Below are 13,727 nucleotides of genomic sequence, written 5' to 3'. Positions count from 1 at the left end.
CAAAGGGTAACCCTACAAAGACCTAAGGAAGAAGGTGGCATGGATCCACCTAGCTTTCAATTTTATTATTGGGTGGCAAATATACAAACTATAAAAACATGGACATGGACACAAATAGATGAACACACACAAGCTTGGTCCGCTATAAAAATAAAATCCTGCAGTGCTTCTTTATATTCCTTGCTTTGTGCCTCAGTGAATACAAGTTGTCGTCAATATACTAAGAACCTAATTGTCCTTCATTCTCTCAGAATATGGAACCAATGCAGGAAACATGTCAAGATGTAGAGAAGCTTTTATCTGTGGCACCTCTACACAATAACCCTCTCTCAAACTTACAGAGTTTTTAATTTTTGGAAAACGTACAGGATTAAATCATTTAGAGAGTTGCATATAGAAAATGTCTTTGCATCCTACAAACAATTACACTCCAAATTTAGCTTTGCATCAACACAAATCTTCCACTATTTCTAAATTAGAAACTTTGCTGGGTGGTATGGTGTTGCAGTGCTAGCGCCGCTGCCTCACAGTTAGGAGACCCGGGTTCGCTTCCCGGGTCCTCCCTGCGTGGAGTTTGCACGTTCTCCCCGTGTCTGCGTGGGTTTCCTCCGGGTACTCCGGTTTCCTCCCACAGTCCAAAGACATGCAGGTTAGGTGGATTGGTGATGTCCCTAGTGTGTGTGTGTGCCCTGCGGTGGGCTGGCACCCTGCCTGGGGTTTGTTTCCTGCCTTGCGCCCTGTGTTGGCTGGGATTGGCTCCAGCGGACCCCCATGACCCTGTAGTTAGCATATAGTGGGTTGGATGATGGATGGATGGATGGTCAAGTAAAGAATGTACCAGAAAAAAGACTGATTTAATGTACAAAATGTACTGATGGATAACTAAGAAATCAGCAGATGTACTATAAGCAACAAGAATGGACAGTCGTGATATGCACAGTGGTGGCGCAAGTCAAAGGTATAAGAAGAACCAGAAGATAATATACTGTAAGAGACTTTTATTTTATATAAATCATTTGAATGTAAACCAATAAATCAACCAGAGTAAAATGTGACCCTGTAGTTGGGATATAGCAGGTTGGATAATGGATGGATGGAAACTTTGTTGAATAAAATCTGCCTAATTTTCCACCCCTCCCACCTATTTCTATTCCAGAAGAATTATTGATCATTCTTGAAGACTCAGACAGATTTTCTATAATATATAAAAATGTTTTAAAGTTCTTTCCGTTCAGAGATCCCAGGGTACAGTGGGAAAAGGATCTCTCACTCAACATCTCAGAAAGGCAGCCACACACAAAATACACTTAAGCTCCATACGCGCAAAGCATACAATTATTCAACTTAAAATCTTTTATTGAGCACATTTACCTCATTTAAAATTGTTCAAAATGTTTTCAGGGCAAGATTGAACCTACAAAAGTTGCAATTGAGCTCCAGCCTCACTGGGCCACCTGTTTTGGGCCTGCACCATATTAACAACCTTCTGGACCAAAATCTTTGAATGCCTATCAGAGAGCTTCCATTAACAGCTGTGTTTGTTGGACTTCCAGAGGGGCTTAAAGTGGAGAAGGGCCAACAAACTGTGATTGCTTTTACTACACTATTGGCACGTAGATTTATCTTGCTTAGCTGGAAGAATCCTACCCACCTCTTTTAAGTCAGTGGGTAACTGATGTTATATACTATTTGAAATTGGAGAAAATCAAATTTCCATCCATCCATCCATTATCCACCACTTATCCGAGGTCAGGTCGTGGGGGCAGGAGCCTATGCAGGGAAGCCCAGACCTCCTTCTCCCTGGCCACCTCTTCCAGCTCCTCTGGGAGGATCCCAAGGTGTTCCCAGGCCAGCCAGGATATATAATCCCTCCAGCATGTCCTGGGTGTGCCCCGTGGCCTTCTCCCAGTGGGGCATGCCTGGAGCACCCCCCACAGGGAGGCATACTGAACAGATGCCTGAACCACCTCAATTGTCTCCTCTCAATGTGGAGGAGCAGCAACTCTACTTCGAGTCTCATCTGGATAACTGAACTCTTCACCCTGTCTGTAAGGGAAAGTCCAACCACCCGGTGGAGAAAACTCATTTCGGCCACTTGTATCCGCGATTTTGCTCTTTCGGTCACTGCCCAAAGCTCGTGGCCATAGGTGAGGGCAGGAACGTAGATCGACTGGTAAACTGACAGCCTCGCCTTTTGGCTCAGCTCTCTCTTCACCATGACGGACCGTTGCAGAGCCCGCATTACTGTGGATGCCGTACTGATCCATCAGTTAACCTCCCTATCCATTCTTCCCTGACTCGTGAACAAGACCCCGAGATACTTTCCACCCTTTTCCGGCTGAGAACCATGGCCTAGGTGCTGACTCTCATTCACGCCGCTTCACACTTGGCTGTGAACTGCTCCAGTGAGCTTTTATATTGGGGAAAAGGATTCTCTTCCCTCTTTTCTACTCTTAAAGTTTTACTCTCTTTCTCTTGGGTGTGGGTGGAATTGAATTTAGTCTTGTTAAGTTTGACTTGATTGTATGGAATGTTACTTGTTTGTAATAAAATCAATAAAAAAGAAGGATACACTATTTTACCTCCTCTCATTGAAATCTGTGGACCCCTTGAACTTCAAAAGTTCCATAGTTCCATGTAGGCTAGAAAAACTACCTCTTAATTTAGGGGCTTGGTTGCCTGGGGTGTGGGCAATCCTGTGGGCCTAGACCTCAAGCGATGTCTGGTTTGGTGTTTTGTGTGGTCTGTTGCAAAGTAAGCACTCCCACCCTGGAAATCAAGGTGTGTGGGTGGGGGTGTTTGGAGTTTGGCTCAGTCAGTCATGTCAGTCATCATCCAACCCGCTACATCCTAACACAGGGTCACGGGGGTCTGCTGGAGCCAATCCCAGCCAACAAGGCACGCACGCACACACACCAAGCACACACTAGGGTGAATGTAGGATGGTAAATGGCACCTATAGCGCCTACTAGAGTTCAAGAACCCCCCTAGGCGCTTTACAACACAACAGTCATTCACCCACACATTCATACACACGTGATGATAAGCTACTTTGTAGCCACAGCTGCCCTGGGGCACACTGACAGAGGCGAGGCTGCCGAACACTGGCGCCACCAATCCTTCCGACCACCACCAGCAGGCAAGGTAGGTTAAGTGTCTTGCCCAAGGACACAAGAGCTGCATTCTCATGCCGGGAGCCAGGATCGAACCTGCGACCCTCCGATTGCTGGACAACCCGCTCTACCGACTGAGCTACTGCCCTATCGCCAATGCACCTAACCTGCATGTCTTTGGACTGTGGGAGGAAACCGGAGCAGAGTTTGGCTCTCTGTCACTAATTTCTGCTTATCCCCCATCCACAGCTCCAAAGGGCAGCACCAGGAAAACACCTGACTGTGCCTCCTGATTATGCCAGGATGCCCCATGAGAAATATATATATATATATATATATATATATATATATATATTCATTCCACTCACCAGAAGAAAGTAAAAGAGACCAACTGCCTTAAAATTCAAGACAATGTCTGAGGTCAAAGTCTTATAAATACAGCAGGACCTCATCACCCATCCAAAAGCAGACATCCTGGACACCCTCCACATTTTGGCTGCATCATTTAACAATAATAAATAAATATTGTGTTTGTACTGAACCACAGTCTTTTTTAACAACTTTCTCTCTACTCCTTTCTGGACATTTTGAATGTTATTTTTTAAAAATAAATCATTTTTAAATGTCTAAGCCCCATTTTTGGGCCTGTACAGACTGGAAGCCTACCATTTGGGTTTAGGGCTAAGCTGCCTGGGGTGAGGCCTATTCAGGACGTTCAGGCCTGTGAAGAAGGCAGTTTACTTTTAGAGTTTCTGAGGCTTGCGCTGATTTTTTTAATGTTGTTAGAGGCAGGATCTTAACACCTGTGCCCTATGTCTTGCCACAGTGCAGAGTACCAACCTGGGTGGTACTGCTCTAACCAATGCACAACATATTATAAAGTTCCCCCTTACCCAACCCAAATGGACTAAAATGTAACATTATTTTTCATATACCAAAGATGAGATTCAGCAAGAGCTCCATTCATAGAGTCATGAAGGTCACACAGACAGAAGAGTTTTGAAAATGTGAAGCGATCCTGTGGGAAATGCTGTTACAGACATTCAAAGAGCAACATGAAATATAACAGCAGGCCGCCTGGTAATTCAATTCTTTACATAATGTGTATTTTACAGACACCAAGCCAGTGGTAATTCTATTGCATTTAGAAAAAAAAAACTAATAACAAGAATAAACACACCATCATTGTCAGCTTGTTTTAAGGTCCATAAAAGGAAGAGTCTTCAATCGATCATTCTGGAGCAACAACGTTTAATGATCATTTTATGTTTTCCTTTGAATAAGCATAAAATCGCTTACACCGCTTTAAAAAAAAGTTCAATCAAACGCTGCAGGTTGCTGGTGTTTTTTTTTTCCCCTGCATAAGAGACGCATCATCTCTGAAGGAAAACATGTTTCAGATTAAAAAAAATCAAAAGAAAATTCAAACAGTCATAAATAAGAATGACAGATGGGAAGCCATCTTCTAACATATACAGTAACATGAATAATGTTAAACAAGATTTGTGCTCGGTAAAAATATTTACATCTCCAGAGTAACAAGACGATGCGCAAGGGGCACCTCGTACTCCTGCTCACTCAAATGGCAGAGACAGTAGCTGAAGAATCAAGTGCCTTTCTGTCTGACCACAGTAAAAACAACAACAAAAAAAAAAAATGGGAGCAGAGAAGAAGACAAAAACATTCACATTCAGAGTCATAGCTTCATCAGCCACTGCCAGCATCCCCACACAACTTGCTTCACTTGCAGGAAGTAAACAATCAGCATGGATTCCAGCTCCTCACACATTTTTAGATGTCTTCTTCTGTCGGCGCAGTACAGCATCACCCCAAGCAGTGAGAGGAAGATGAAGACGCAAGTGAGCAAGGCGAAGTGAGGCTTGTTGTCAGCTGTTTCATAAGCTGTAAAAAAATAGAAAGAAGAGAATGGCGTGTTAGAATTGTGTCGGAAATATAAATAAATACGTATATATACGGGTCAAATTCTGTTGGAACAAAGTGATCAGGACTAAAAAAAAGTAAGTCGTTTAACGGTGTGACAGATAGGGGGCGCTGTCGTCTCCTTAAACCCTCGGATCAGATGCTATACAACAGGTAAAAGTCCAATAATTTTCTTTATTTGGACAATAATGTGCACAAAGCACCCTCCACTCCACAATACTCATACAGTGTGTTCACATTCTGACCAAAGGGGCCCAGTAACAGATCTGTGCTCTTAGTAGAACCTGCAGCCATGGGGTTTCCATTCCAATTTTCTTCAAAGTCCCCTGACTTTTTATTGGAGCCCCCGTATCCATTCTGGTTACTCACTGAACTTATTTCTAGTGTCCTAGATTCTCTGTCCCTTTTCATTTGTGGACCATTTCATCCACTATTTTGTATGTGTACAGTCACCACCTTTTGAGGATTCCTGTTGTTAAGAATTATGCGCCAGTTTTTAGGGGTGTGTCCTCCGAGGTTGTTACCTTTATGTGCTGCCGCCATTAAAATAGCCATGGTAGATGTTAGAAAGACGGGAAGATGAAGACAAAAGATAAAGTTAGTTAACTAAAAGGAGGCAGAGCTAAGAAGCAAGAAACATCTATCTATCTATCTATCTATCTATCTATCTATCTATCTATCTATCTATCTATCTATCTATCTATCTATCTATCTATTATATAGTGCCTTTCACATCTATCTATCTATCTATCTGTTATATAGTGCCTTTCATATCTATCTATCTATCAGAGGAGACTTGCCGGTCTCATGGTCTGGAATCCCTACAGATTTTATTTTTTCTCCAGCCGTCTGGAGTTTTTTTTTTTTTTTTTTCTGTCCCCCCTGGCCATTGGACCTTACTTATTCTATGTTAATTAATGTTGACTTATTTTATTTTCTTACTGTGTCTTTTATTCTTCTCTTCTTTAATATGTAAAGCACTTTGAGCTACATTTTTTTGTATGAAAATGTGCTATATAAATAAATGTTGTTGTTGTTCTATCTATCTATCTATCTATCTATCTATCTATCTATCTATCTATCTATCTATCTATCTATCTATCTATCTATCTATCTATCTATCTATCTATGGGGTTAATAAATGTTTTTTTGACTTCGAGGTTAAGACTACATATTGTCCTGTATTCCTTTGGCGTCATTCCATGGCTTTTCTGTTTTGGCACAACAAGCTTGTCATCAATCATCACCCCAATGACAAGCAGAGTGAGCTTTACAGAGATATTATGTGGGAGCGAAAGGTTGAGTTCTTTCATCCAGGCTGAGATGCCACGCAGACATGGTGTGAATCTAGCTGAGACCATGTTGTCCTCGGAAAGGAATGTTAGCTACAACTGAGTATCATTGGTGTGGCAGTGATATGCGAAGCCATGGGATTCTGAATGCACTGTGTCTAATTCAGGTCCTTGGGGAAACATTAGGGGGACATCTGACACCAACCCCGAACAGGACAATCTCTGACGTGCCATATTGGCACGTTGAGCCAACAACTTGTCCAATACACATGTATCTGGGATGTGGGAGGAAAATAGTAAAATACAGAGATGTAGGTTAACAGCACAAACCACTGGGTCACTGTGTCACCCTTACCCACAATGGTCTTACTGTCCTTCAAACTACTCCTAGATCCATGTCTGAATGGTTATCAGTACTCGAGTTTTAAATTTGTGACCCAACAGAACTGTAGTCACTGATTCTGTTTATTGCTGTATCGGACTGGTATGGAATAATCAAGAATTGTTTTCTAGCATTTTGGCACATCATACTATCTACAGTATTTTAGTTACATTAACACTACTAAAAACAGTACATTCTCAAACCTGCCTGATCCATTTGGGGTCATGGATGCTTTTTCTGGTAGAAAGCAGGTGTCAGTCCATTGCAGAACTCACTCACCTCACACACCTTGATGATTTAGACTGGACAACTAACCTAATGTACACATCTTTGAGGATGTGGGCTGAAAACACCCAAGTACCCAGAAGAAATCCCAGGCAGTCATCAAGGGAGTACACAGACTCCTCGCAGGCAGCGGTCATGATGCCAGAATTGAAGCCAGGAGGCCGGATGAGCGCGCTAACGCTAATCACTGCAGCACTTTTTGTCGTTGAAATCTTTTCTTTTGTCAAATCTTTTGAATTTAAGAACACAACAAAAAAAAGAAGCAAATTCAAAGCCAAATGAAGTTAGAGTGAAAACAAGAGAGGAAGCGAGAAGCCGATTATAAAAAAACAAATCGCTGACTATAAAGGCAAAGCAGAAACAGCAGAATTGCAGAAAAAGCCTGCAAACGCTCCTCGAGGGAGTAAGCAACAAATGGAAATCTCAAGCACATCAATGATCTGGGGGATTGCAGGAATTAAATTACAAAAAAAAGGTAATACAATACATAAAGTTATTTTTATGAGGCATGCATTGACCGGCTTCATTTGTGAGGGGTGCATTAAGCCACTGTGTGTTTTTATTACATGTCTACAGCAGTTACAACTCCATTCAATTTACATTTTTTTCCTCTGTCGTTTTATTGTGTGTATAATTAGCTTATCAAGCTGATGAATTACTAGGTGTAAAGAAGCTTGCCGGACTAAAGAGATCCTCATTCCCTTTGGTTGGGAGAGAGAAAAATCTGCCAACAGAAAACCCAATTTGAAGTTGTTATGACATCCTGCGGTGACTTTGCTGGCTCACACTAACGTGTACTTCACCATCCATCCACCTTTCTAAATTCTAGCACTCTTCTGTAGGAATCCATTGGATTGGCACAGGTGTGCACTGTGTCTCCTCATGGGCTTGATCGAGATATGTAATAACCTGCCGGGATGAGAGGGGGCAGTGTTGCTAACATTCTCTTCTCCTTTTCTTGCTGCTGCACTGAGAAACCGCCCAGTGACAGCACTTAGCCCCGCCCCTTCCTGTTACCCAGCTATAAGAAACTTGGCTGCCCAGAAGGAGACGTGTTTTGTGACTGGACTGACCTGCTGGATGGAGCTCCTGCCAAACCCTAAATTTAAAGCTAAAGCTGAACCCATTTGTTTAGTTAATAGCGAGGGTGAGAGCATAAACACCAAGAAGACGTTATTTCTGTGGGACATTTTCACATAATTAAATGGAACATGACCCGTTAGGTGTCCCAACGTTTAATTTTTAGTGACCTGTCATTCCTACAACCTGTCACAACTGCAATAACGTGGTGCTACATTGGTGTCAGAATCAGTAGAAGGAGAAGTTCTACAATCTGACTAATCAAAACACCGAGTGCCGTGGATACTCAATATGGACTTGCTGGGCATTTCTGTGGAGCTGCTGGAGCTGAGATCCTGGATTTGGAATGCCAGTTCAGCACTGGTAATAGAAAAAAATTACAGCTGTGAGACTTCTACCCTTGTGGCTCCTCCATCTGATAAGGTCTATTGGCCTCGGTGTGCAATGTTAGGCAATCTTCTTCTTCTTTTGGCTGTCTCCCGTTAGGGGTCATCACAGCGGATCATCTTCTTCCATATCTTCCTCTCCTCTCCATCTTGCTCTGTTACACCCATCACTTGCCTGTCCTCTCTCACCACATCCATAAACCTTCTCTTAGGCCTTTCTCTTTTTCTCTTGCCTAGCAGCTCTATCCTTAGCATCCTTCTCCCAATATACTCAGTATGCATCTCTCCTCTGCACATGTCCAAACCAGTGCAATCTCAGGCAATGGAGCTGGGAAAAGTGTGGCAGATCGAGTTGGGAATGTGAGGCAGGCTCTAGTTGTAAGGCTTTGGAAGTGAAATATGGGGCAGACTGTAGAAGCATTTCAGAGCAACCAAGAAGGGAGAGTCTGGAAGGTTCTGGAATGTATTAGTTCCGAAAGGATGACAGCCAAGAGACTGGTTCATCTGCTGTTCCACACCAGCAGGTTCACCTCTCCATGTATATAATGCAAAGATCACTGCATAGACATGCAGTTTTAACATCCCTGCTGCCCTGTATGACAACACAAGGTGTTCATGGTATTGACTTGGCCTCCAAAATCCCCAGATCTCAGTCCAATTGAGCATTTGTGGGATGTGCTGGAAAAATAAGTTTGATCCATGGAGGTCCCACCTCGCAACTTATAAGACTTAATGGATCTACGGCTGATATCTTGGTGCCGGATATCACAGGACACTTGCAGAGGTCTTATGGAGTCTGTGCCTCAACTTTTTAGAGCTGATCTGGCGGCATCTACACAATATCAGTCCGGTGGTTTTCATGTTGTGGCTGATCGGTCATGTCATGTCATTTTCTAACCAGTCTAATCCAGACCAGGGTTGTTTGATAGGGGGCTGGAGCCTGTCCCAGCTAGCATAGGTTACAAAGCAGGAATAAACCCTGGAAAGGGTGCCAGTCTATCACAACAGAGCGAACAGACCCCCACAGAGCTGTCACCTAACATCATGTCTTTAGACAATGGGAGAAACCCAGGGTGCCTTTAGGAAACCCACACAGACATGGAGAGAATGTGCAAACTCCACCTAGGGAGGACCCAGTGATGTGAACCCTGGTCTCGTAACCGCAAGGCAACAGCGCCACCATTGCCCTGGCTGATTGGATGTAAATCTATAAAGAACAATGTCCACGTATTTCTTTATCTGTTCTTTATGCGGGCGGCACGGTGGCGCAGTGGTAGCGCTGCTGCCTCGCAGTTAGGAGACCTGGGTTCGCTTCCCGGGTCCTCCCTGCGTGGAGTTTGCATGTTCTCCCCGTGTCTGCGTGGGTTTCCTCTGGGCGCTCTGGTTTCCTCCCACAGTCCAAAGACATGCAGGTTAGGTGGATTGGCAATTCTAAATTGGCCCTAGTGTGTGGGTGTGTTTGTGTGTGTCCTGTGGTGGGTTGGCACCCTGCCCAGGATTGGTTCCTGCCTTGTGCCCTGTGTTGGCTGGGATTGGCTCCAGCAGACCCCCGTGACCCTTGTGTTAGGATATAGTGGGTTAGAGAATGACTGCTGCGGTGGGTTGGCACCCTGCCCAGGATTGGTTCCTGTGTTGGCTGGGATTGGCTCCAGCAGACCCCTGTGACCCAGTGGTTGGATTCAGCGGGTTGGAAAATGGATGGATGGATGTTCTTTATGCACAACTTTGTTTTTCAAGCCATAGAGTTGGAATTTGTCATACGGGTAATATAAAATCAATTTGGTGACATTTAATCGTCACCCTTGCCCCACTGTGGGATCCCACCTGACCTTGTAATCCATTGTCAGAAAGACAGCGCCACACAGGGTGTGATGGTTAGGCAGCGCACTTGACTTTCATCCAAGACATACGAGTTTGATTTCCCTCACTGTATTTTGTCATCCTAGGTGGGGCCATATTTTCTCGATAATTATGTATTGCAGTTTGGAGTTCTTTGCACCAGAAGGAAAAAACAAGAATACTGTATACAAAGATGCCTTCGAGTGCTAACAGCAGTTATGTACTAAATAAGACACGTTTAATAGTAATAAAGTGTGCTAATAAATAATTTGTGTCTTCTCACTGTTCCACTTTCTTAACCTGATAATGGCAGGTAACTCAACTAGTCAGATGATACATAAAATATCAAGTGGTTCTCGGTATGAGAGAATGTTCTTAAATTCCTCATGGTGTGAGTGCTAATGCTTCTGAACAGAGGACAGAGAAAAAGTGACCTTGCAGATCTTTAACAATAAAACTGCTGGTCTTTCTAAGGATGTGTGTGTTATGCATGTCCTGAACAGAAGGAAGCTGTGTGCCAGTAATTTTCTGGGCCGGAAGAGGTACAGCATGTTAACTTATTTCTGTATGACACCTTGCCAAGAATAAATTGAAAGTTGGTTCAGAGCATCAGTGAAGTGGGAAATGCTGAAGATCAGCGATCTACACAGCCAACGGTAAAGCCAGAGCACCCACAGAAACCCAGCCTGAGCTGCCCAGCGTTTATCTCTAGATCATTTACCATGCACGATGATTTCTGGCTCCTGAAAGCGGACCCTTCGGTCATTCCTCTTTCTCTGATGGGTTAGCCCATTTTCATCTTTTTCAATAATCAGCCTCTTTCGAAGTATGGAGGTGGGATGCCTGCAGGTGGAGGCCTGACCAATGGAAGAGACAAAAAATGGTTAGCAATTGTTCATCCTTTACATCTCCCATTATTACTTTGTTTAATTTTTATAGCAGTTTTTCTATACCGAAACTATTTACAGAGCAAAGCGGTTTCATGGCCATCTAGTAGCAGGATTGGGCAGCTCAAAGTGGCATACAGAAACAATGTGGAAGTTCAGAAGTTCCTGGTTATGTAAATATTCATCCATCCATTTCCAGTACAGGGTCACGTTTGGGCTATTCAAGCAGGAGCAACAGTAGGTGCAAGGTGGGAACAAAACCTGGAAGATCACTAGTCCACTTCAAGTCACATTCATATACGACATATGAGAGCACCATAAGAGGCATTTATTAGTTAGTTAAGTTATATTAAGCTGTGTAGCGTGTGGCTGGGGCTCTTGCCCGGCTGGGACACCTCCATGCTAGGAGGACCGGAGGAGCAAGCGTGGCCAGAGCATTACCTCCCCTGGGATGCTAAATGGTTACAGCGGTGCCTCAGACTCCCAAAGGGCTGCATGGGAGTTGAAGTGTGGTGCAGCCCTGTTGGGATCTGTTGGCGCCGCCAGGGGGTGCTGCAGCAGGAGCTGCTGAGTCCTTATGGGCAGTTCTTCCGCCACACCTGGAAATGCTCCTGGAGATGAGTAATTGAGCACCTGGAGCACTTCCGCGTGCATTATAAAAGGAGCCAGCAGCCACTACTTAAAAAGCCAGAGTCGGGAGGAGGAGCGACAAAGCTTGACCCCCAGGACTGAAGGAGAGAAGGAAAAGAGTAAAAGAAGGGAGTAATTGTTTGTGCTGTGCTTGAACTGTGTCATACTTGTGGCGAATGGGGAAGGCGTGTCCCAAAAGGGAAAAAGAGAAAATAAACCTTGAACTTGTGTCCCATGCGTGTCTGTGTCGGGTTCAGCTGGCGGTGCCAGCCTGGTGGACCACAGCTGATAGAAGTATTTTCTTAGTTATGTTAAAATGTTTGCCTATATATTAGTGCATAGTCAATGGAAGGTTCTATTATATCCCCTACACTCTAATTATCGCTTGTCATTCTGACTAGAGACGAGTTCGGTCCATGATCTGCCTAGCAGTTGATAAGGCATGGAGGGCAAACGGTTTTCAGACATTACTGAATGTCATTGTCCTGGCTCGGTATTGAAAACAGGATAACGAATTTCTGAGTAAACTGAGAAAAGTGGCCAAAAGGCAAAACAAAAGTAAATAAAAATAAACCGTAGCGATTGTAACCCAGACGAGAAGCAAAATCAAAGTCAAAAAAACAGGCAATGAGTCAAAATCCAGGCAAAACTAGAAGATTAAATGCACAATAAATCAAAAGGAAGCAAGGATCTATCCGCAGATCGGATAAGGTTCAAAATCATAACCCCAGAGGCTCCGCCCCTAGAAACAAGGGTCATGACCCTGACAACAAAACACGATATGACTTCTCTGAGAGGAAAAGCATCAAGTTCCAGCTTAAATCATGACAGTAATGAACGTATTCAGGTACTGAAGTGAAGCCTATGCAAGTTTATCATAGAAAAGAAAATAACGGAAGTTTAACAAGAGAAAGCCAAGATTGTAATGAAATGGAGAAGAAACCCTTTTTGCCTTTCATTCTGTGAGTGTAATAACTTTTTTCTGTATTTCTGTGATTTGTTCCTTTTTAAATTTTCACTAAACCTTTCTTAAAACGAGCTTTATTTGACAGAGAAATTTCTTTTGTTATGCGTTTGACTCATCTCAGTAGCTGGTCAGCTTTGGGAACCTGGAAAAGATGCAGCTGCAGTCACTTTAAAGGTGATTATTACGTCAATCAATCTTAAAGTTGTGAGCCACTAGGGGACGTACCGCCACCCTAACCCAGACACAGACAGGCAGGAGACAAGTTTTGCCACACTCCACACGTTTATTTACAGTTTTTTTACCAGTCCACAATATCAGTAAGCACTATGCAACACCACTAACACCATTCAGTCCCTTCTCCCTCCACTCCTCTTCAGGCTTTGTCCTCTCCACCCGACTCTGGCCAACTTATGGAGTGAGGCGGCTCCTTTTTATAAGGCACCTGGATGGACCCTAAAGTTTTCAGACCTGTGTAATCAGTGCCTATGTGTATAGGGTACATGTGAAAGTGTGCGCGTGAGGACTGATCATTTATGTCAGGTAAAATGCCCAGAGGGGGCTGGGTGGTGTCGTGGCCTGGAACCCCTGCAGATTTTATTTTTTCTCCAGCCATCTGGAGTTTTTTTTTTTGTATTTTCTGTCCTCCCTGGTCATCGGACCTTACTTTTATTCTATGTTAATTAGTGTTCCCTGATTTTAATTCTTACTTTGTCTTTTTTCTCTTTCTTCATCATGTAAAGCACTTTGAGATACATTATTTGTATGAATCGTTGTTGTTGTGTGTGTGCGTTTATGGGAACAGACTAACCCCAAAACAAACTTGGTGAGTTCAACTTACCTCATGGTAATCCGTCCATAAACAGTTAGTGCGAGGGAGCAGCATTACCTCCACACCACCGTGCATATTTAATACATGCTTTAACAT

The 13,727-nt window shown here is 43.5% G+C and overlaps 1 protein-coding gene across 1 annotated transcript in view; it reads right to left on the bottom strand.

Annotated features, from left to right (window-relative positions):
* Positions 1-4,457: 4,457 nt before the first annotated feature.
* c18h14orf180 (chromosome 18 C14orf180 homolog) overlaps positions 4,458-13,727 on the bottom strand; it is a 79,096-nt gene continuing 69,826 nt past the window's right edge. The window contains exons 6-7 of the mRNA XM_039740952.1: positions 11,040-11,175; positions 4,458-5,015 (exon numbers count right to left, since the gene is read on the bottom strand). Of these exons, the coding sequence (XP_039596886.1) occupies positions 4,810-5,015; positions 11,040-11,175 (342 nt within the window). The 3' untranslated portion in view covers positions 4,458-4,809. The remainder of the gene's footprint in view (positions 5,016-11,039; positions 11,176-13,727) is intronic.

The sequence above is a fragment of the Polypterus senegalus genome, chromosome 18 (genome assembly GCF_016835505.1).
Source record: "Polypterus senegalus isolate Bchr_013 chromosome 18, ASM1683550v1, whole genome shotgun sequence".
NCBI classification, from domain to species: domain Eukaryota; kingdom Metazoa; phylum Chordata; class Cladistia; order Polypteriformes; family Polypteridae; genus Polypterus; species Polypterus senegalus.
Note: the sequence above shows the minus strand (reverse complement) of the source record. Positions and strands in the feature narration are given on the sequence as shown.